Raw genomic sequence first — 23,907 nt, 5'->3', positions numbered from 1 at the left:
CCAATCAGGCACTTTTTTTTGTATGTGTAACTGTACTCCATTTTCAAAATTATTATTTTTAAATTAAATATTGCTGGATTTAGAAGAGGCCGTGGCACTAGAGATGTTATAGCTAATGTCAGATGGCTGAAAGCAGAGAGTAGTAGAGGAATGTCTATCTGTAGTTCATTGACTATGCAAAGGCATTTGACTGAGTGGATCACAAAAAACTGTGGTTGACTCTGAGAAGAATGGGAATCCCAGAACATGTGATTGTACTTATGTGAAACTTATACTTGGATCAGGAGACAGTCATTAGGAACAGAGCAAGGAAACACTGCATGGTTCAAAATAGGGAAGGGTATGCATCAAGGATGTGTCCTATCTCTGTATCTTTTCAATCTATATGCAGATCAGATTATCTGGGAGGCTTGGCTCTATGAGGAGAAGTGTGGCATCAAGATTGGAGGTAGACTCATCAACAATCTGCATTATGATGATGACACAACCCTGCTTACTGAAACTGAGGAGGACCTGAAGCTCTTGCTGCAGAAGGACTGTAGCCTGCAATATGGATCAAAGCTCAACATCAAGAAAACAAAGATTCTAACCACTGTACTGATAGGCAGCATCATGATGAATGATGAAGAGATTGAGATTGTTGACAGCTTCCGTTTTCTTGGCTCTACAATTAACACTTTTTGTGCTAGCAGCCAGGAAATGAAAAGACGAATGCATTGGGAAAGTCTGCTGTCAGAGACCTCTCCAAGGTACTGAGGAGCAATGATCTTGGTCTGGAGACTAAGGTGCACCTGATACAGGCCATGATCTTTGTAATTACTTGCTATGCATCAGAGAGCTGGACAATGACTAGGGATGATAGGAGAGTTGATGCCTTTGAGCTGTGTGGTGCTGGAGAAGGGTATTGAATATACCGTGGACTGCTAGGAGAACAAACAAGTTCATCCTGGAGAGGGTGAAGCCAGACTGCTCCTTGGAGGCAAGGATTCTGAAGCTCTGTCTGACATACTTTGCACATGTTGCAAGGCAGGATCAGTTCTTGGAGAGGGATGTCATGCTTGGCAAGGTGGAGGGACAGCACAGGAGGGGAAGACTCGAGGTGGATTGATTCCATCACTGGGGTAATGGGATACGCATGTCGGAGTCAGTAAGATTGGCAAGGGATAGAGCAGGATTAGGGCTGTTGTACATAGCGTTGCTGTGACTAGATGGCACATAACAGCAATTGTTTTAAAAATGGAGTGTAAGAGCATAGACTGCTTTTTTTCTCCATGAGAAAGCTCTGTGATAACATATAATGACTAAAACAAAATTTAAGATTGAGAGCAAAGATTGCCATAATTTTAATGTATGAATTCTTAGAAGATACAGAAACCTGAGTGGGTGGACATCTGTAAAACACAACGTGGTCTCTTAAAATAAAAGACTTGAAAAAAAATTATTTTAAATTTGAAAGTGTACAAATAATACTTTTTATTCATTCACCCATATTTTTGTTTTAGAACATTAATGGATTCATGTGTTTAATTAATGACAATATCGCATAACCCTCTTATTGTACATTGACTTTCTCTTAATTCAGCTTACGTATTTATTTTTACTCCTTTTCCATCTGAGAACGATCCCTGTTAACCATCCAAGAATGATCCTATCTGTAGGTAAACCTTTTCTTAGTTTTTTATAATAGTGGTCTTATAGAATATTTGTCCTTTTGTGACTGGCATATTTTACTTAGCTTGATGACCTCCAGATGTAGCCATGTTATGCAGTGTTTCATGAATTCATAATTATTTTTCAGTGTCAAGTAATATTACAAGGTGTGAATATATCATAGTTTATTCATTTGTCCATTGATGAACACTGAGGTTGTTTTCATTTCTTTGCTATTGTAAATAATTCCATCATGAACATGGCTGTACACATATCTGCTCATGTGGCAGTTCTTATTTCTTTGGGATATATGCTTAGTTGTGAGTTAAATGGTATTCTAGATTTAACTTTTTAAAGGATATGCCAGGCTAATTTCCATAGTGGTTGCACTATTTTACATTCTCATGAGCTGTGAATGAGAATTCCAGACTTTCCACACTTTTGCCAGTATTTGTTATTTGTTCTCGTTGAGCTTCTTGTTGCTGAGATGAAACACCTCATAATTGTTTTGATTTGCATCTCTAATGGTTCATAAGAGAGTGCTGGTGGCATACTCTTTTGGGAGTTTTGTTGCCAACCCAAAGGTTGTACTTCTCTTGATGGTTTGAATCCACAAACATTGCCCAATGTAGAAAGATGAGCCATCTTGTCCTGTACAAGTTAAAGCCTTAGAAACCCGGTGAAGAATCAGCTGTGAGTTATTTCCTACTTGATGACAACTATGAGAAGGAGGAATAGCTAGTAGTCATAGTTAGGGGACGGTTTTGCCAGTTATAAAATTCTTGGTTGGCAGTTTTTCTTTTAGGGATTTCTATATGTCATCCTATTGCTTTTTTTTTCCTTGCATGGAGTCTGCTGTGAGATTATTGCTTAGTCTCACTGATTCTCCTTTGTAGGTAATGTCTTGTTTCCTGAACTGCTTTCAGTATTCTTACTTTGTCTTTAATTTTTAAAAAATGTCATTATAATGTGCTTTAGTGTTTTTCTTTTGGAGTCTTAGCTTTAGGATTTTCTCAGCTTCTTGAATGTATTCTCATTTTTCCTAGGTTTTGGAAAGTTTTCTTTCACCAAATCTTCACTAATTTCCTCTATTTTTTTCGTCTTTTTCTTGTTCTATAATTCTCATCACATTGAAATGAATGCTCTGATGTCGTCCCATTTAATTCTTCTGTTTTCATCTTTCTTTTTTTCTGATTGTTCCTCTAACAGGTTAGTATTGAAAGATTTGTCTTCATTTCACTAAGTCTGTGTGCCATTTCTTTAGTTAATGCTCTTTTGTTCTTCCAACACATTACTTAAATATTCTAAATTCCAGTTTGTTGTTTTTGTATTGCCTCTGATTTTTTGTTTTGTCTGTTTGGGAGTTGTTTCTTTTCTTTTTTTTTTTTTTTGTTTCATAAAAATTCTTCGTCTTAAGCTTTTTCTCAGTTTATTGAAGGCACTGGACTAGTTTTGAATTCCTTATCAGGAAGTTCTAATAGCATTTCTTCTTCAGGGAGATTTTCTGGTTCTGTTTTTGTTTTGTTACTTTTCCCATCTTGTTTGGCAGTAGATTATGTATTGCTGCTATTGTTTTTTAACTAGCTTAGAGTTAGTTGTCTGCTGCTTCTGAGACATTGTGATGGTCATGTCTTTTTGTTGTTTTCTTTTTATATATCTGATTGAGCAGTTTGAGTATGCTGGCCTATTTGTTGCTAATTTGGTAATTTGAAGTGTTTTACCTCCTGTATTCTAGTGAATGTGATAGGGGAAGGAGGTATAATAAACACACCTTTCTCTGCTGTTCCTGTACTGCAGCTGAAGGCAGATGGGGCCAGTGTTAGCTGTAGTCTGTTGTTGATCAGATGGAGCCAGAGCTGGTCTTTACTTTTGCCGCATAGGTGATGCCGTTGGAGGTTTTAGTGTCGCTCGGTAATGTTGCTGTAGTCAGGTAAGGGAAAGAAAAAGGGAAACTACAGAAATGCTTAAAAACCAAAATTGGACAATAAAAGAAAATTGTAAAACCAAAAACAGAAAAAGAGAGGTGAGCAATAGGGAAAAGAAAAAAGCTAGAGAGAATAAGAGAGAAAACAGGAACAAAATATATAACAAAATTCCAAAGGGCAACAAGAAATTTAAAACATGAGAGAGATAAAAGGAGATACAGTAGAGGGTTGCATTGGATACCTGATTGGTGCTCTTGCCACTCCTGTGGTGAGTGGAGGCAAGATATTTGGGTACAGTGTGCCTGCTAGTTCAGCAGAAGATTGGAGTTGGGTTGCCGGTTACATCAGAGGTTTTGCTTCTCTGTGAGAGGTGGCTGAGGCCCTAGGATCTGAGCTGGGCCATGGAAGCACCTCTTTCATTCGAGGGATCGTTGAAGTCTGGACTACTCAACTAGGGCATTCATCTTGAAACAGAGTCTACTAACTTGAGAGAGAGGTGTTGAGAGTAGCTTGCCTAACGAGGTATGATGTCTTTGCCAGTCTAGGGGATGGTTCAGGATAGATACTCAGTCAGAGATACCTAGTGTGAAGAGGTAGTCACAGTCTGCTTGAAATACACTCCTGGAAGATGCACTGCTTCCAGGGTGTCTGTGGCATATGCTGGGTAAGGTATCTATAGTGATGCCCAGTGACAGGCAAGGACCCCTGTTGTACATTGTGCCTCCACTAATCCAGGGGCTAGTTATAGGCCAGGTACTTAACCTCACCGTTTGTTGGCACCCAGAGGTAGACTGACTGTTGAGCCTCTGAATGTACATGCTCCCAGTACCGCATGCCTGACCACAGGCCTCAGGCAGATTGTTGTTTTGTGGACTGCTCTCTTTCTAGTCCATTATCTTACCTGGAAATGACAGGCACACTGGCATTTTAATTATAAAGCTTTGTGAATTAAACATTTTCCATTTTATGCCATAGGAAGCTCTGGTGGTGGTGTAGTCTTGTAGGGAGTTGCACTGCCGACTCAAAGATGTCTCCTCTTTGGCAGTTTGAATCTGTCATCAGTTATAAGGGAGAAAAACGGACAGTCTCCTCCCCTGTGATTTGCCACTTCAAAACCCACTATAAGGGTTGTGTTGTGTCTTATGGGAGCTGGAGGTGTAGGTGCTCAGGCAGGATGAGTGAAGAGCAGGAATGAGGATTCTCGAAGCCACAGAATAATTAATAACTGCCAGAACATCTCAAAACTGTGGACTTTTACTATCATCTGAAAAGCCTCAGTAAGCTGATTTGACACCTGACCTGTCCAGTCTTCATGATGTTGGGTCCTGAGGGACATGTAGGATTGGTGGTCAAGGTACGTGGCTTGCTGTATGCTTGTTCTATAGAAGATATGCAGAATTTTCTGTATGAATATAAAATTCATGATGATAGGGCTGGTGTTCATTTCATCTATACACAAGAAGACAAGCAGGGTGGTAAAGCTTTTGTTGAACGCGAATCAGATGATGATGTAAAAATGGCCCTGAAGAAAGACGGAAAAAGCATGGGCACCTCTATATTGAGGTATTCAAGTCCCATAGAAATGGATTGGGTATTGAAGCTCAGGGGTCCAAATGGTGCCAACACTGCCAGTGATGGTTTTCTGTGCCTTCGAGGACTCTCATTTGGATACACAAAAGAAGAAATTGTTCAGTTCTTCTCAGGATTAGAAATCATGCCGAATGGGATCACTTTGCCAGTGGAACCCGAGGGCAAGATTACAGGGGAAGCTTTTGTGCAGTGTGCTTCACAGGAATTAGCTGAGAAGGCTCTAGGGAAGCACAAGCAAGGAATAGGGCACAGGTATATAGAAGTGTTCAAGAGCAGTCAGGAAGAAGTGAGATCATACTCTGATCCCCCTCGAAGTTCATGTCTGTGCAATGTGACCCGGTCCCTTTGACAGGCCTGGCACTGCCTGGAGATAACTGGCATTGTCAAAGAAACAGGCTTTGACAGGATGAGGGTATATAGCACAGGTTATGGGAGCTGTGTGGAGTATAGTGGCCTCAGTGACAGCTATGGTTTCACCATTCATCGGTTTGGAAGAGATCTCAGTTACTGTCTGTCAGTGAGTGGAGACAGCGAGTTAGCTGTCCAGAGCACAACTAGACACTATGTCCCCACGAGGAGGCTTCTGTACAAAGCAACTGAGAATGACATTTATAACTTCTCTCTCTCAACCCCAAGAGTGCATACTGAGACTGGCCGGCATAGAAGAGTGACGGGAAAAGCAGATGTTGAGTTTGCCACTCATGAAGAAGCCGTGGCCTCCATGTCAAAAGACAGCGCCAACATGCAGCACAGAAACATAGAGCTCTTCTTAAATTCAACCCTAGGGGCCAGCAGTGGGGCTTACAGATGATGCAGGGCACCGGGGGGTGGGTGTGGGGGTGGGGGTGTGTGTGTGTGTGTGTGTCTCTCTCTCTCTCAACGCAGTACTGGCCTTGTGTGTGTGTGTGTGTGTGTGTGTGTGTGTGTGTGTGTGTGTGTGTGTCTTTCTCTCTCTCTCTCTCAACGCAGTACTGGCCTTGAGAGCCATCCGGTCAGTGGCTGTTATGGGGCTGATGGCAGCAGTCATCATCAGAACAGCATGAGTGGAAACGACTCGTTTTCTAGAAGCATTTGAGTTAACGTGAAATTTTCACAGACAGCCACAAAGCAGTGGAAAACATTTATAATTTAGAGGAAGCTGTGGGACTCATTTTGTACCATGAGTTTGTGAAATCTGAATTTAAAAAAAAATTACCTCTTAAAAAAAACAAACAAATGAACTAAAAATCACTGTAAGGGTCAGCAGTGTGTGCATCTTTTCTGATTCAGTGGCTATTAATTTGAGTGTGGGTTTTTTGTGCCTTTTTTTTTAAGTGCTGTGGATATAGATGAGTATAGTTGGAACCTAGGAGCTTTATGACTTTTCCTCCTTAACATTTTATGGTTGTTTTGCACGTTTACAAAACCCATCAGTCCCTGCTCAACCATTTATATACATTTTTCTTTGTAATAAGTTGAAATCCTCTCAGTGGAATAGCACTCTTCTCTTCCCTAGCCTTCCTGTTTCCATCATTCCACTCTCCTGCCCCCTCTGCTTTCTGAACTTTGTTTCAGGCAGATACTGCTCTTCTAGTCCCTAGGATTTGTTGTTCTGAGGGAGTACTTTATTCACAGGTATCATTACTCCCTTTATAGGCACGTCTGTCTGACTGTAAGGGAATCTCCAGGTGTGGTTTAGTTATAGACATGAGTGGTAGTCTCAGAGGTTCTACGAGTCTAAGTTAAACTAGGATGTGTGGTCCTTTTTATGATCCTGAGTTTTGTTCTGCCTTTTTCTGTTACTGTGTCAAGCCCCTCCTGTTATAATCCAGGCACTGTCTGGCTCTTCTGATCTAAGAGTAGTGGAGGCTATAGTTTGTTAGACCTTTGGACTAGTTGTTCCATTGTGTCCTTGATTTTCTTCACTCTTTTTGCTCTGGACATTTTAAAGTTAACGTGTTGTTACATTCTGGCAAGTCAGAGCTGACTCATTTGACCCTCATAATGGGTTTTTAGAGGCTGTAAATCACATGCGAGGAGATTCCCCATCTTTCTCCTGTTGGGCACCTGGTGGATGTGAAGCACCTATCTTGGAATTGGCAGCACCAGCTGTCGTTGTTTCAGTATATTGTCCTGTTTTGACTATAGATGCTTTATAGTAAGTTTTGAAGTTATGGAATGTGAATCCTTTGGCTATGTTGAATTCCTTATATAAATTCTAGAATCAATTACTATGAAATAAATTAGGATTCTGAAAGGGATTGTTGTCTTTTTTTTAAGTAGCAAGAGTGGACTTCCTCCTTAGTGAATGGCCTTGTTTTCCTGACTGTAGCTTGCAAGTGATTAGGAATAGAGTTAATCTTTGTATATTGATCTTGCATTTTACAGCCTTGCTGAATTAATTTATTCTAATTTTTCTTGCGTGAATTCTTTAGAATTTCCTATATAGTAGATCATGTCTTCTGTGAATAGATTTTTAGGCCTTTTCTGTCTGGAGCGACCTCTCATAGTGTAGCCTGGAAGATGTTAAAAACTTTTAACCCAAAGACTACAGGTCTCTGGTAGTTTGAGTCCACCTGTCACTGTGCAGGAAAAAGGTGGACAGCCTGCTCTCTTTGTGATTTCCAGCCTTGGAAACCCAGTTGAGGGTTGTGATCCAGATCTGGTTCGACAGGAGTGGTTTCAGTCTAGATGCCTGGCTAGAACGTCCAGTAGACTGTTGAATGGAAGTGAGGAGAGAGGCTACATTTCCTTTTGCCTGATCATAAGAGTCCTACATCTACATCACAGTGTGATGCTATTAGCTTTGGGTTTTTCATAGATGCCCTTTATCAGGTTGAGGAAAGCTCTTTTAGTTCACTAGATGTTTTTCTAATGAAAAGATGTTAGACTTGATCAGTGTTTTTCTGTTGCGATGCCCAGGTTACTTTTCTTTTTTTAAAAATTCTATCTCTTATTGTTGTAAAGAACTCTGGTAGTCTGGTGGTAAGGAGCTGTGCTGCCAACTCAGAGGCAAACGGTTCAAATCCACCAGCTGCTCTGTGTGTGTGGGGGGGAAGAAGGACAGTCAACTCCTATACGATTGGTATTTTGCTGGGTTTTTTTGCTATAATTTTGTTGAGGATTTTTACATCTATAATTTTAAGAAATATTACATCTATAATTTTAAGAAATATTGGTCTATAGTTTTTATTTGTCTGGTTTTAGTATCAAGGTGACCTTGACTTCATAAAATGAGCTCTGTTTGACAAGTTTGTGAGCAGTTGACATTCTAAATGCTTAGAATTCAGTGATAAAACTGTTGTAAATTGGAATTTTCTTGGGTAGTATTTTGATAACTAATTCAAACTCTTGTGTTTTAAAGCTGTTCAGAGTTATCTTGAACCATTTTTAAATCATTTTATAAGCACTTCAATTTCCTGTTGTTGCTGTTTCCAGTATGTATCTTTTTTTTGCATTTTGAATCTGAAGACTCATGTAGTTGAATCACGGTTTTTTTATCTAGTTTGACAATCTCTGCCTTTTAATTGTATTATTTAATCCATTTATAGTAATGTTATTATTGCTGTAGTTGGATTTAGGCTGCCATTTTATTTTGGTGTTTAATATATTTGTGTCTTCTTTTTCCTTCCTCCATTATTGCTTTATTTTATATTAAAAGATTATTTTCTAGTGTGACATTTTAACTCTTTAATGATTTTTAAACCGTCTTGAAATTGTGTTTTTTATATATATAATTACTCTAGGATTTATCACATCTTAATTTACTGGGATTAACTTCAGAATTTTTTATTATTTTTATTATTTTATGTGTGTGTATTGCCAAATCGGATCTGACTGGTACAAGAGGAGATTGCCCCTCCTTCTCCAGCAGAGCATCTGTTGTATTCAAACTATGTACCTCTGGGATTGCAGTACAGCTTCTTGCCGCTAGGCCACCAGAGCTCCCTTAACTTCAGATTTATAGTAACATAATTTTACTAATACATATAAATGCTATTGGATGCCATCAGGTTGACTACAACTCAGCAACCCTGTGAGTCTTGCCTAATCTTGTGTCATTATAAACTGTGACATGCCTGTGCCCTTTGTTCCATTCATTGTGTCAGTTCATGTTGTTGAGGGTCTTTCTTTCTCTGACCCTCCACCCTTCTCTCAGTATGATATCATATCTTTTTCCAGGAATTGTTCCCTACTGACTACATGAGAATTTCTCTTTTCTTGATATTGAGAGACAATCCATATTGAAGACCATAGTCTTTGATCTTCTACAGCAAGATTTGTCATGTGCATAATGCAGGTTATTGATGAGCCTTCCTCTAATCCTGATCCTACACTCTTCTTCATATAGCTTTGTTTCTCAAATTATTTGCTCAGCATACAAATTGAATATATATAGAGAAAACACAAAACCTGATGCACATCTTCCCAGATTTTAAACCATGCATTGTTCCTTGCTCTGTTCCGTTAAAAAGCTTCTTGGTCTAGGTAGAGGTTTCACATGAACACAATTAAGTGTTGTTTGATTCCCATTCTTCTCCATGTTGGCCTATAATTTATTGTGATTCACAGTCAGATGCCTTTGCATGTCAATAAAAGATCTTTCTGGTATTCTCTGCCTTAAGCCAAGATCCATCAAACAGTATTAGGCTTCTGAATTCAATTTGAGCTTCTAGCGGTTCCTTGTCAATGTACTGTTTCAGTTTTTGCTTAATTAATCTTCAGCAAGATTTTACTTGCGTATGATATTAATGATACTATTTGATAATGTTCACATTCTATTGGATCACTTTTACCATAATTTTTTTCTTTCCTGGAAGCAGCAGACAAGTCAGGAGAAAATCAATGTGTGGCTAATTTCTGTCATGGCCAACTGCCTTTTTAGCTGTGAGGCCAGAATTGAATGGTGCCCAGTTACCCTTATGGAACATTTTAATCAGAAATTCCATAAAGCATCCTGATGAGAAGGGAGAAAATGTAGAACAGATTTTCAAATTTTCATGGACCCTAGACCATTGCCAATGTCAGATGGATCTTGGCTGAAAGCAGAGAGTACCAGAGAAGTCCCTCTATGTTTCATTGACTATTCAAAGGCATTTGACAGTGTGGATTGCAACAAATTGTGGCTAATCTTGAGAAGAATGAGAATCCCAGAACACCTGATTGCTTATGCAAAACCTATACTTGGACCAGGAGGCAGTTGTCGGAACAAAGCAAAGAAACAATGTATAGTTCAAAATCAGAAAAGGAGAGTAGCAGCAATGTATCCTGTCCATATCTTTTCAGTGTGTATTTAGAACAGATCATTTGAGAGTCTGGACTTTATGAGGAGGAATATGGCATCAGGATGGGAGGAAGACTCAACAATAACCTATGCAGATAATACAGCCTTTTTTGCCGAAACTGAGGAGGGCCAGAAGCATCTGCTGCAGAGTATCAAAGACTGTATTATGTAATATGGATTGAAACAACATTAAGAAAACAGATTCTCACCACTGGGCCAATTAGCAGCATCGTTATAGATGGAGAAGAGATTGAGGTTGTTAATAATTTCAGCTTGTTTGGTTCTACAATCAACACTCTTGGCACCAGCACTCAGGAAATCAAAAGACAACTGCATTAGGGAAATCTGCTGTCAGGGACCTCTCCAGAGTGCTGAAGAACAAGGATGTCAGTCTAGAGACTAAGGTGTGTCTGATCTAGGCCATGGTCTTTGTGTTTACTTTGATGCTATGCATCAGAGAGCTGGACAGTGACCAAGGATGACAGAAGAGGAATTGATGCCTTTGAGTTGTGGTGCTGGAGAAGAATATTGAACATACCATGGACTGCCAAGAGAACAGACAGGTATAGTCCAGAAAGGGTGAAACCAAGCTACTCCTTGGAGGTAAGGATTTTGAGACTTCTCACATACTTTGGACATGTAGCCAGGAGGGACCAGTTTTTAGAGAAGGATATCATGCTTGGTATGGTGGAGAGGCAGCATAGGAGAAGACGACCCTGGATGGGATGAAATGACTTAATAACTGGGGTATTGATGGTAGGTGTGTCAGAGACAGTGAGATGGCTCAGGAAAAATCAGGATTCAGAGCTGTTGTGCATAGGGTCACTTTGAGTCATACTGAGCTTGATGGCACATGACAACAGCAACAACCAGACTTCTGAAACCATAGAGGTTAAATGAACTGCTGAAATAACTAACTCAAGATAATCTTTAAACCTTAAGTAAAAAATTCCACTGGAATGTTCTTAAAACGAAACAATATTAGGCAGCTCTGGTGGCCTAGTGGCAAGAAGCTGCACTGCAATCCCAGAGGTACGTGGTTCGAGTCCACCAGATGCTCTCCTGGAGAAGGAGGGGCAATCTCCTCCTGTACCAGTCAGATCTGATTTGACAGTACACAGAAAAAAAAGAATAAAATAAAAAGATACTTTAAAAAACAATAACAACAAACTAAACAGTATTGTCATTGTTAGATGCCAACAAGTCAGTTGTGACTCAGTGACCCTATCACCTATCAACAGATAGAATCTTGTGCTGTCTTATGTCATCATCACACTCTCTGTTGCACTCAAGCCCATTATTGTAGTCACTCTCTCAGTCCATCTTGTTGAAGGTCTTCCTCTCTTTAGCTGACCCTCTGGCTCTTCTGGCATGATGTCCTTTTCCAAGAACAGGCCTTTCCTAGTAGACAACATGCCCAAGTATGTGAGATAAAGTTTCACCTACTTTCCCCCTAAGGAGCACCATGGTTGCACTTCTCCAAGGCAGATTTGCTTGTTCTTATGACAGTCCATGGACTGTTCATTACATTGCCTGTGTACTGTGTTGCAAATGAAGTTCCTTTCCTAAGAAATTTATGCTTGTTTTCAGGACTGCTTCTCTCCTCAGGCAAAACCGCTGAGCTGAATTCCAGAGCTAAGGTTGATGCATGACAGGCTTCTCTCTGAGTGGTATTTTTTTGCTCTGGAAGCTTGTTGCTTTTTTGTGGTTTGGCATCAGCTGAGATTTACTTACTTTACCTCTGCTGTGATGGAACCACCATTTCAAGCTAGAAGGGTTGTTAGATTTCTAGTATTTCTGTAGGGTGCTCAGCATAGAGCCTCAGTTTTATAAGTAGATTTTGGTAGATTTTGAGCTAGAACTCAGCCTCAATTTTCCAAGTAGATGTTGGTAGATTTTGATCTAGAACTCATGTCCTGAAGACATGAATCAGAATAGCATTTGCCTCATTTTGGTCTTAGAATCCCTTCTTAAGGAAGTTCAGAACTGAAATGTACCCTTAATATCCAGTTTCCTGATAATTGTATGATGTAAGAGAATGAGACTTGATTTCTCCTACTAATTTTTCAGACAGACAGAATGAATTTGCTAATACAGAAGTACTTGTGGAATGGAATGGGACACTTAGACTCTAGGTAATTTTTTCATGGGGGTGCACAGTACCGTTGAATGAATTCCTGTCACATTGGCTTGGAGTTGTTGGCATTCTCTCTTTTGATCTCTTTGGCCTAATTTAGCTGTCAGGATCAGCAGATTTCTTCTTTGTTTTACTTTGTTGCAAAGCACATTACAAAGTCAAACAAAAGAGATTTAGTGATAAACAGAAGACAGTCTAGACTAAGAAAACAGCTGTAATCAAGGAGTTAGAATGGCTGCTCAGCTGGACAATGATGAATTTATTCTTAAAAAGTTGGAGTGGGAACAAAAAGTTATAGAATTAACTGGAAAATAATAAAAAACTTAAAAGCACAGTATTTAGAAGCAAGAATTTGTCTGAGGAGGGTGCCTGACACAAAAATAGGATTACAAGATTTGGGTAAAGGTATGTGCCTTTAAGTTTCTCCTAGGAGGGTGACAGGACAAGTTTTTTGGGCAACCTTTTAGTAAAATTACTTCTAGGTAATCTCTTTTTCTTGGGTCCATTGTAAACACTTATTGATAATGCTGTCCATGAAGCTTTTGCATCCTGCATCTTTTTGACAACACTGAAAAAAAAGACCCTTTGAGAATAGATGTGACATTATGCACTTGCTAGACTTCAGAGAAAATGAATGCGTTCCTTAAAGTGTCTTGTTAGGTTAGTATCAGTATTAGAGGAACTGCTGGTTAGAAAGGCAGCTGTTCTTCATATCTGGCCTGGATTCCATATATGTGTCATATTAAGACTTTAAAGTGAGGTTAAAGCTCCACTTTTAGACTGCTCGAGTTAGACATACTAAGTACTTAGAATTTAAACTCTCATACGGCTTTCATCTTATATTAAGAGTTGCTTTTAAATATTTTTTTTCCTTTTTTTTTTCTCTCCCCCCTCCCTTCCCAGGGGCCACTAAATAGTGAGTCTTCCAATCAGAGCTTGTGCAGCGTGGGGTCCTTGAGTGATAAAGAAGTTGAGGTAAGAAGCCACATTCATTCCATGATTTTTGCTGTTCTATCACTTTCAGTATGAGTGAAAAGATAGCAGGGCCTAACTATGGGAGGAGGTGGGTAGGGACAGGTAGTGTCAATGAATAGCGCACTCCTTTGAGTTGTTTGCTTATATATTTGTGCGGGGATCTGAAGGATTTTGGGTTTTTTTTTTATCAAGTATGTGTGTTTATGTGTGTGTGTGTAGAACCCCATTCCTCACTTCTAGAGAGTGGTCTCAGAGAGTCTCACAGAGGTGTATCTTTTCTGATAAATCTATCTTTACTTTTTACCTTTCAAAAAAACCAAAACACACACACAAAAACCCCACAACAAAACAAAAACCCCACATCATAATATATCAGATAGTTCAAAGCAGGTTGGTTGATTTTTGCAGAGACTTGCTTTGAGGGTTAGGTTTAAGCTTACCTATTTCTTTTTGTCTCTTCTCAAATTGAGATTTATGTGTGCACTTTTTGCCATCAGGATGACTCACAGTAACTGTGTAGGACAGGACAGAACTGCTCATCATAGGTGTTCAAGGCTGTAATCTTTATATTGACACACACGGCTGCATCTTTCTCTGAATGGCTGGTGTGTTCATTTTATCCATTGTATCATCAGAGCTCCTTGTATATGTCTACCAGAACCCACTGCCACTGTCTAGATTCTGACTCAAGCTGACCCTAAATTTTGTAAACTGGATTGAAAGTGAAAAGCAAAGTAAGCATTAGGGTTATGAAAGCATTTAGGATTTATATAAATTTCTATCATATTTAGAAACAAATACTTTTAAAATTAGAAAATAATCTCTTAACTAGATACACTAGTTGAAAGATCAGACTTCTTATGTCTGTCTTAACCATTTCGCCTCTGATCTAAAAGCTTTATCCTCCACTCACTTTTCACCGTGGGCTTAGGTTCTAAAAACCAGATCAGTATGTGAAAAATCTGAATTATGCGAAAATGGAGGATAACTGCATTATTGCGTAACTAAGAAATTATATTCTTGCAAAACGGAGAATACCTTTGAGACTCTTGGCTCAATCAAGTTGACACGTAACCTTAACCATCATAGCCAACTTTGTTTTCACCTGTACCTTGACATTTATTACTGCCAGGCAAATGCCTTGGTGTGCAAGATAGTTGGATCAGAGATTTCTCTCCCTCCTATATTTTTTTAATTAATGATTTTTAATGCATCGTGTACATCATATTCTTTCCATTTAATTTCCCCCCCCATTCATTCATTGTTGCACAATTTTCCTCCCTGCCCACCCCTGCCCCCAATTAATTTTTCTCTTTGAAGGGGAGAAAAATTCTTTTGTTGTTATACAGTACCCCCCCCCCCCGAGTCCTCCTTTATTTTTTTAAATGTGAAATACTGAATAGTGAGATAGTTGATAAATGAGAAGTTCAGTAGGTATATTTTATCTTTAGAAGTAAAAATATTTACAATTATTATTTGAAAGCCTACTGCTCTTTCTCTCTCACACACACTCACACACACACATACACACAAACAATTTGGGCATTATAAATACTTAATTTGGGGTTTGCAGTTACTGTGAATTACAGGTTAGAAAATTGAGGCACTGATATTTTAAGCCACATGCCCAGAATTGTGTAGGTGCTTTGGTACCAAACCCTGTACCTTTTCCATTACTATACTTGTCTATACCATTTATATCTTGTTATCTTGTTATACATAAATGTTTTGTACATGATCTCCCCTTTTTCATAATGTGATAGATATACCAGATTGCTAATTGTGATGTATATGGTATTTCACAGACTCCTGAGAAAAAGCAGAATGATCAGCGCAACCGGAAAAGAAAAGCTGAACCTTATGAAAGTAGCCAAGGTAGTGATAATTGCATGCCAATAAAAATAAAAAATTCTCATGCGTTTAGAGTTTTCTCAGTCCCGCTAAATAATTAGTTTGCATACAGGGATTCCTAACCAAGGAGATTTGTGTAGCATAAGGGAATATCAGGATGTTTGTTACAGACGTGCCATTTGATATACACCTGACGAAACAGTGTCAGTTCTTTGGGGATTCTTGTTTTCCCTCAGTAAGTTAATGATTTTCTTGTCACAGCTTTTTCTTCAGACGAGACATGTATAGAAAAGAGCTTGCAGTAGAGTTTTACTGTGTCTTACTTTAAAGCAGAGATTTGTTAATAATGGGCTGCCATTAACGGTTTCATTTACATTGTTGTTCGTTCCACCATCTGTTCTTCCATCACAGTTATTTAGTTGAACATTGAAATACTCTAAAATAATTTCTCAATGGAATAGTTAAAATGCCAAATATTTCTATATAATAATTTGGCTCCCACCTCCCATTCCAAGAAATGGAAGTCCCAGTCTGTTTGCATATTTTCTTTCTTAACAGGACATATTTTACTTGAAAAGGAATAAACCCTTCAATTCTGATGAGTTTGTTTTGAGCTTTCCTTTGTCTTAGATGTTATTTAGGATTGGATGCTTGGACTGTAGATTTATTTGAGCTCATAGTTATGGCCTATGTTTTGTTGGTGTATGTAAAAAAGAAAAGATTATTGAATGTTAAAGGAATGAAAGTTCCCTTTCACTGCTTAGTCATTCTGTTACTACAGAGAAGAAATTGTCTCTTGTTAGGGTACAAGTATTTTGGCTCTTTTGTTAAGAGGTGATTCTGTCATTTGAGTTGATTGTAACATACACAGTTATTGAATACATAGTGCATTGTAGTGAATGATAATTTGTATTCACTGGAAAAACTCTACTTACTTTGATTTCATTTTCAGGAAAAGGCACTCCTAGGGGACATAAAATTAGTGATTACTTTGAGGTAAGTTAAATTTTTGAGAAAAAAAAAACAAAAAACAACCCACCAGAAAAACACAGCGGTTTATAACCAAACCAAACAAAAAAGCCTCTAAATTCTTGAGTTCATGGAAAGCTTTAGAAAGTGGTATTTTAACTGTGTACTCTCCTCCCCTCCTTTCCTGTTTTCATCAACCTAATTCTGTCCCATCTCTCATTAAGAGGAAACTACTGCTGACTTCCTAAATTAAAACTGTTTAATATGTGTCTTGTCTGTGATGATATAAGAATTCACAAATGAGGGGATTTTTCTCTTGGCTAGACTGGGTTTTGTGTCTTATAAAGATTGAAATGGAATGACTTGGAGTCATCTTTTTGTCCTCTTCCCTTGAGTTCTGTGAAACACATAATGAGCTTGTTGACCATCATTAGTGGTTTCTAAAGAAGGTACTTACCATCCACTGTACCACTGTATTCCTGCTTGGTGTATTTGGAGAAAAGAAAACATTCTTCTCTCATGTTCTTTCAAAACCATGTGTTCAGCCTTTTAGCCATATTTTCTTTTTACCTTGGTACATTTCTGCCGGATCTCTTTCTTAAAAATCTTACAAAGGTAGCAAAATTTTACTTATGTGGTATATTCTCCCTACAATAAGATGTATTAATTTAAGGGGCAATATATAATTAAGACCTGTTTGTGTATTAATCTTTTACTCTCCTTATCTAAAGCATAGTACTGTTTTGAATTATTCATATCCATTTTTCCCTGTTGGCCAGTTTGCTGGGGGAAGCGGGCCAGGAACCAGCCCTGGCAGAAGTGTTCCACCAGTTGCACGATCCTCACCGCAGCATTCCTTATCCAATCCCTTACCGGTAAGCACTCACCTGGAGAGATTCGACACCTGTCATGTGTAGGAGCCAGAGAGTCCAGGAACGCTCAAGCATAATTCTTCTTCATTAATTACCCATGAGAGATGAGGCATTAGGAAGAAAATTCCTTGTATTAACTGAATTCTTGACTTAGATTCAAATTTAGATAAAAAAATTTATCTTTTTATAAAGCACTACTTTTATTATTGCAATACTAAATTGTTTATAAGACTGTACCTCAGCTTTCTGTCAAGGAAGTCGTTTCCAGTTCAAACCTTAGGTTTTTATCCTTGCCAGGCTTTTTTGTCCTTTAACAACATTTCCCCCACCCCCCTTCAGCTTGTGGCATTTGAATTATCCCCAGAGATGCTCTGTGCTTTAACAGTAAAGAATTTGAGATAGGTTTGTTTCCAGCCTGTAAGTGAGAGCTGAAGGTCTTACAAACATGGCTTAGTGTTTCTTTATAAGAGGCAGTTTTACTTCCACAGGGATATTTTGTAATGTCCATAGTAATTATGATTGTCATAAATGAAGGAGGGAAATACAGATCCCATACACATGTATTGGGCAGAGATGCCAGAGATGTTGTTGAACATCTTGAAATGAGTAGAAAGACAACTTGACAAAATTATCTAGTCCAAAATGTCTGTAGCACTGAGGGTAAGAAACCTTGAACTGGCAAATGTAGGATTTTGTGTTAATTTGCCCAGGTGCCTTTGGAGAATTTGTTGATAGGAAGGAAGGCACTAATTGCAGTGAGAGCTTGGGGGACAAAGTAGGTGGGGATGGTTTTTATCCTCTATTTGCATTTAGCAAAGTTATTTTTTCGGCCTTAGAATTGGATTTTATTGTTCTTTCTATAAAGAATTTATACTTTTGTAATTTTTAAAAAAGTATTTAAAAATACATTTCTTAAAAAAAATACATTTCTTTCTCTTCTTCTATCTCAAAAATAATGCATTCATTCGTGTGATTTTAATTTTTTAAATCACTTAGGAAAACCTAATCAAATTAAAGATTTTTTGCTATAGTTTTGTCATTCTTACTGTGTTTTAAAATGTTAGAATTGCCTGATATCTGAATTTTTCTTTTTAAAGTTGAATTGTGTTCGTCTACCGGGTGTGCTTTTTATGAAATGAACATACGTTATATAAACAAGCAAACAGATTCTAGGACAAGCTGTATTTTACAGAATTTACCCATGTTGTCTGTTGTCTTTGTTGTTTATTGACCATTGATGACCATTTCATCCTTTTGTTGTCTGCAGACCTCCCAACAGTATCTCTTCCCCTCTACTTCTCAACTGATGGTGTTACTCTGTTTTACTGAGAAAATAGAAGCAATAAAAAGAGAGCATGGGTACATGCTTTTGCCCCAGATCTACCAAACTACTTGTATCTATACGCCATCTGAAAGAAGTTGCTGGCTCATCTGCTGAGCACCAGTCTTCCTGATAATTTTATTTCCAGCTTACTTCTTGACCTTTCCCTAATAAACAGGTTGAACTTTAATATGTCAGAAACAGAATTCTTGATCTCGATTCACTTCCCAAAATAACAGTAACAGGCTTTTTGTAATCTGCCCTGTTTAAGTAAATAACAGTGTGCTCTATCTTGTTTTTTAGGCTATAAACCTAAGATACAAACCTGTAAATCTAAGATACAAGTCTAACCCATAAATAAATTTAACTTGTTCTCCCCTTAAAATATATCAGCGTCTGATCACTTTTCAGTTCTTTTTCTCCATTTGCCTGCAAAGTGGTCTCTAAATTTCTGCCCTCATCCCACCTTTTCTAATTATAGTACCTAGAGTTGTTCTGTTAAACTCTAAAGGAAGATTTTTGTACTCCTCTGCTCAGAACCCTTCAGTAGCTTCCTTTATCCATGCCTTCTATCAGCTAGATTCCCCTATCCAATCTCTCATTGTGCTCTCCACCTGACTCACATCTTTTCCTGCTCCCCGGTCCCTTTTCCTCCTTTATTCTCTCTCCTCCTCTTCCTCCTCCCTTCCTCCCTCTTTACCCTGCCTCTCCTCATTCTTCTCCCTCTCCTCCCTTTCCCCCTTTTCTTCCTTCCCCCCCTTGCCCTTCTTGCCCCTTCCTTGCCATACAACCACACTGAGCCCCTTAACAGTTCCCCATTGCAAAGCACTTTTTTCATTTAAAGCTCTGTACATGTTATTCCCTTATCCAGGAGCACCCCAAAAGCCTTATGACTAAGTCTCGTCATGAGGGTATTGCTAAAGAATTATCAGTGATCTCTCTTTCCTGGCCACCTTTCTAATAACATCACTTTGTCATTTTGTCCCTAAACTTGCCTCATTTTTCTTACTGATTACTCCTTGTCATACATATTTTAAAATTTATGTATATATATATTTAGCACTTTTTACTGATTCCTGTTTCTACATGAAGAATATGCAGTTTAATGAATTTTTTTATTATTATTATTTTGTGTGTGAGTACTGTCAAATCAGATCTGACTGGTACAGGAGGATATTGCTCCTCCTTCTCCAGCAGAGCATCTGGTGGATTGCAGTTTAATGAATTTTTACAGACGGCATATCTTGATGATCAGCATAAGAAACAAAGTAGTTCCAGCTCCCCAGAAAGTCTTTGTGTTCCCTTCTTGTCAGTAAACACTTCTCTATCTCCCCCACCTTAACCTCCAAAGGAATCACCACTGTCCTGCTTCTGACAGCATAGATAAGTTTGTTTTTCTTTATAGGAAAAGAATCAAGCAGAATGTATTCTTGTATCTCTAGCTTCTTTTGTTCAGCTTTAGTTTTAGGAGAGTACCATGTTTTGTCTAGTAGATAATTCTTTATCGTTGTTGTGGTATAGTTTGAACACAATTGTAATTTAATATTTTATGTTTAATTATGTAATTTATTCATTGTTCTCTCATCAGAATGAATCCCATGAGAGCAAAGGCTTTGATTTGTTTATTGGCACTTCCTTCTGTTACTACTTAATATGAGCCTCCCTTCTATCATAAACAAGAAACCACACAAACCAGTCCACACGTGCTGCCATTAAGTGGACCTGCCTCACGGTGACCTGCCATCAGGGCCTGAGACTGTACATAATGTCTTTATGGGAAGTTACGGTTTTATCTTCCTTCTGCACATGGCCAGTGGTTTAAAATTGTCATCCTCTTGATTAGGAGCCCAGCACTTAATATTCTGTGCCACCAGAACCCTTACTTAACACATAACAGTGTAGTTATTTTATGTTATTTCCCCCTCTTGATTTGGAAGTAATAGCTTTAGTTGTTAGTAATTGTTACTGTATGTCTGTGGGTTGATGGTAACCCATAGTGACCCAGTGTGATAGAATAGCACTGCTTCAGAGGATTTCCTAGGCTGTGTATTTACAGGAGCACATCTCCAAGTCTTAACATTCAGAGTGACTCGTGGGTTCACACTGCTTACTGCTAAACTCAGTTAAGCCTACCAAGGCTCAGTCTCTGTTACATAGTTGAATGCACAAAACTGATAGTTAAAAGAGAAGATTGGTGAAAAAAATACTTTAGCCTTTATTACTTTAATTGATTAATTTATGTTTCAGTTGTTAAATAGGGAGTTCTGGTGGCTTAGTGGAAAGGAGTTGTGCTGCCAGACCAAAGGCATGCGGTTTGAATCTACCGGTTACTCTACAGGAGAAAGATGGGCAGTCTCCTCTAGTGCAATTAACTGCCTCTGAAAATCTGCTGGAACGTCAGCTCTGGGTCTATTCCAACTCAGTGATACACTACAATTCATTGTTAAAAATAACAAGCTACCAAAAAAGTACATAAAACATAAAAAAGAGCTGAAAATTATTTTCAGATTTTTAAAGGGTTAAAAAAAAAAAAGCAAAGGCATAAGACAGATAATATGTAACCTTTAGAGCCTAAAATATTTATTCTGTGATCCTTCACAAAGTAATTTTTTTCCAAGAAAACTGTTGGAAAGTTAATGGCTGTGTAATCACTGCTTGGGTGATTTCTGACACCTTAGGAATCTCTGTGCTCTCCTGTAGTGTGGGTCCTTCCGTCATCTCCAGAGATGGCCTGTTCTTATTTCTGTGATCATCATTTGCTTTTCCTTATAAGTTGACTGTTTATTGTATCGCTAAGGAGTTGTTTAGCCTTGTCAATATTAATCACGATGTTTATATCTTTTTTGATTTTTGACTTTTGAGTCTATTGATCTCTAAGAGAGGTATGTATAAATCTTTTACGTTATAATTGTGAGAGTTGTCTGTTTTGTCATGCATCTCTATTAATTTTTTGCTTTGTGTATTTTGTGCCTATATTGCTTACCTAAAAGCATTATTTTTAACACAGTGATGTATATCATTACCATCTTGGGGATCCTATTGTGACTCTCTGGGAAATCAGCTTTTATTTACTTCTTTCTTTGAAAACATTTGCACTTTCCCCCTGGCTGCATTTAAACTCTTTCCCTGTGGTAACCTGTAGTTTCACTATGAAGTGTCTTTTTATTTCTCCTGTTTAAAATTTGTTGGGCCCTTGAAATAGGTGTGTTAGACTCTTTCACCAATGCTGAATCATTAGGAAGTATTGATTTTTTCAAATATGATGTCTGCTTTGTGTTGTTCTACTTTAAGTTCCAAAATTCTCTGTGTAGTTACATCTCATTTACTGTTAACCTAATTACATTCTTCAGTGTTGGTTGCAGTATTGTGCTTTTTCATATGTTAGCCCTTGTTCTGTGTTTTCTGAACCACATAATTAGAAACTCAATGCTACTGAGTCAGATAAACTCATCGTTGACTCTCCACTGGATTTATGGCTGACCCTCCCATGAATTTCTCGAAACTGCAAACTGTGTGAGAGGAGATTGCCCATCTTCTCATGAAGCCAGTGCACAATTGGAACCATCAGTAGACATAGCCTCTGAGTTAGCAGCACAACTCTCTATGGACTAGAGCGTCAGAGCCCCCTAGTAATCCTATTTATTTAAAAATCTCTTTGTTAATTCTGGTATCTAAGGGGATTTGTGAATTTATTGCTGCTGTCTAATTTCTTCTGGTTCTTGAACAAGACTTTGGTTTTTTTAATGGTTTACCATTTTTTCCTTTTAATTTTTACTGATTTTGTTGTTGAGAACAGTAAAATGTACACCAATTTGACATTTTCCACATGTGCAGGTTAATGGCATTTATCGCATTCTTCTAGCTGTACAAATATTCTCATCCTCCTTTTGATCTCAAAGATATAGTCCTTAAAAGAGCATATTGTTAAGGCTAACTGTTGTTAGCTGTCATCAAGTCAATTCTAACTCATAGCAATCCTTTGTACAGTAGAATAAAATCCTGCCCAGTCTTGCACCATCCTCACAATTCTTGCTTATGTTTTTTAAATAAATTAGTTAAGCTAAACTGTTGATTGTTTACTAAGCCACTGCCCTAAGTCTATTCTAGCTCAAACCAACACTTCTCTGGGTTTGCTAAGCTATAAATCTTTACAAAAAGAGAAAATCCATTTTCTTGGAGCAAGTGAGTTAGTAAACAGCAAATGGTAATCGGCCAGTAAACTGCTTAGCTTGAAATTTGTTGGGTCCTTGGAATAGTTTAAAAAAGGAAACACCCATGATTGTGAAAAGGTCTAGGACCTTGTAACATCTTACTCTGTTGCACACAGGGTTCTTATGAGTTGGAATTGACTTGGGGACTTCTAATAGCTGCAGCATCAGTAAAGATGGTTCACTTTGAGCATTGTGCTTTTAAGAGCTCTCTCTGTTTACTCCTTTAAAAACAAAGCTGGAACAAAGTCATAACTGATTCTCCAGCAGGTTTTTAGAGGCTGTGAATCACGCATAAGGATTATCCATCTTTCTCCTGAGATGCACCTGGTGGATTTGAATCACCTGCCTTCGGGTGGGCAGCACAACTTCTTACTAACTAGGCCCTCATAAGTCCCAGTTCATTAGTTACACTTAGAAAACTTCAGGGCATATTTTTGGCTTAAAGTTTAAAGATTGTCTCAGGGTAGAAGTTTTAGGAATTCATCCATCCTCCATTGATCCAGAAAGTCTTAAGAGTTCATGAAAATTTGAAAATATTTTCTGCATTTCCTCTCCTTTTGATCAGGCTTTTTCTATAGAATCATTGATCAAAATGTTAAGTATTCTCTGTACTTCACTGTCTTTGGTGTTGTGCTGGTTTATTATTCTTGAAAAATTATCTGCAGGGTTTCTCTGAGACTTTGGATGAAGATCTGTATCTCCAGGGAGAACTCTTGTTTGCCTCTGTCAAATGCCTAGAGATTTTACCACTCTAGAATGACATTAAATTACCAAATTTTAGTAATTTAATATTTTGTTTCTTTGAACTACCCAGATAGTATTGATTTATTGTACATTTCTGAGGGAGCAGCCGTCCCCTCTCCCCTCACTACTGAAACAGTTTTTGTAGTCTCTTAGGAGTGGAGGAAAAAATGTTTTAATTTATTCCTTTCTTTAGTGTGCAGTTCTTTGGAAGCCCAGCTTAAACCTTTCCCATCTTTTGTGGACCTGTCACTATCCCTTTGGTTCCACGGTGCCTTGGATATGGAACTTTAATATTTGTAGGCATCCTAGGACAAATGCAACTTGTGTGTTCTTATGAAGGAACCTCTGTACAAAAATACAGTTGTTAAACATTTGCTGCTAATCCGCAATAGCTCTACA

At 38.2% G+C, this 23,907-nt stretch overlaps 1 protein-coding gene and 1 pseudogene across 2 annotated transcripts in view; both read left to right on the top strand.

Moving 5' to 3' along the window:
• Nucleotides 1-23,907, top strand: part of TLK2 (tousled-like kinase 2) — a 150,737-nt gene that overhangs the window by 48,871 nt on the left and 77,959 nt on the right. The window contains exons 3-6 of one of the 2 annotated variants that reach the window (XM_006897800.1): nt 13,469-13,540; nt 15,346-15,415; nt 16,344-16,387; nt 17,140-17,235. In XM_006897800.1, coding sequence (XP_006897862.1) covers nt 13,469-13,540; nt 15,346-15,415; nt 16,344-16,387; nt 17,140-17,235 — 282 coding nt within the window. The remainder of the gene's footprint in view (nt 1-13,468; nt 13,541-15,345; nt 15,416-16,343; nt 16,388-17,139; nt 17,236-23,907) is intronic. The other variant, XM_006897801.1, reaches the window with a different exon arrangement.
• On the top strand, nt 4,888-5,976 carry LOC102852170 (annotated as a pseudogene).

The sequence above is a fragment of the Elephantulus edwardii genome, unplaced genomic scaffold, assembly GCF_000299155.1.
Source record: "Elephantulus edwardii isolate Elephantulus edwardi_28Jun2011 unplaced genomic scaffold, EleEdw1.0 scaffold00216, whole genome shotgun sequence".
NCBI classification, from domain to species: Eukaryota; Metazoa; Chordata; class Mammalia; order Macroscelidea; family Macroscelididae; genus Elephantulus; species Elephantulus edwardii.
Note: the sequence above shows the minus strand (reverse complement) of the source record. Positions and strands in the feature narration are given on the sequence as shown.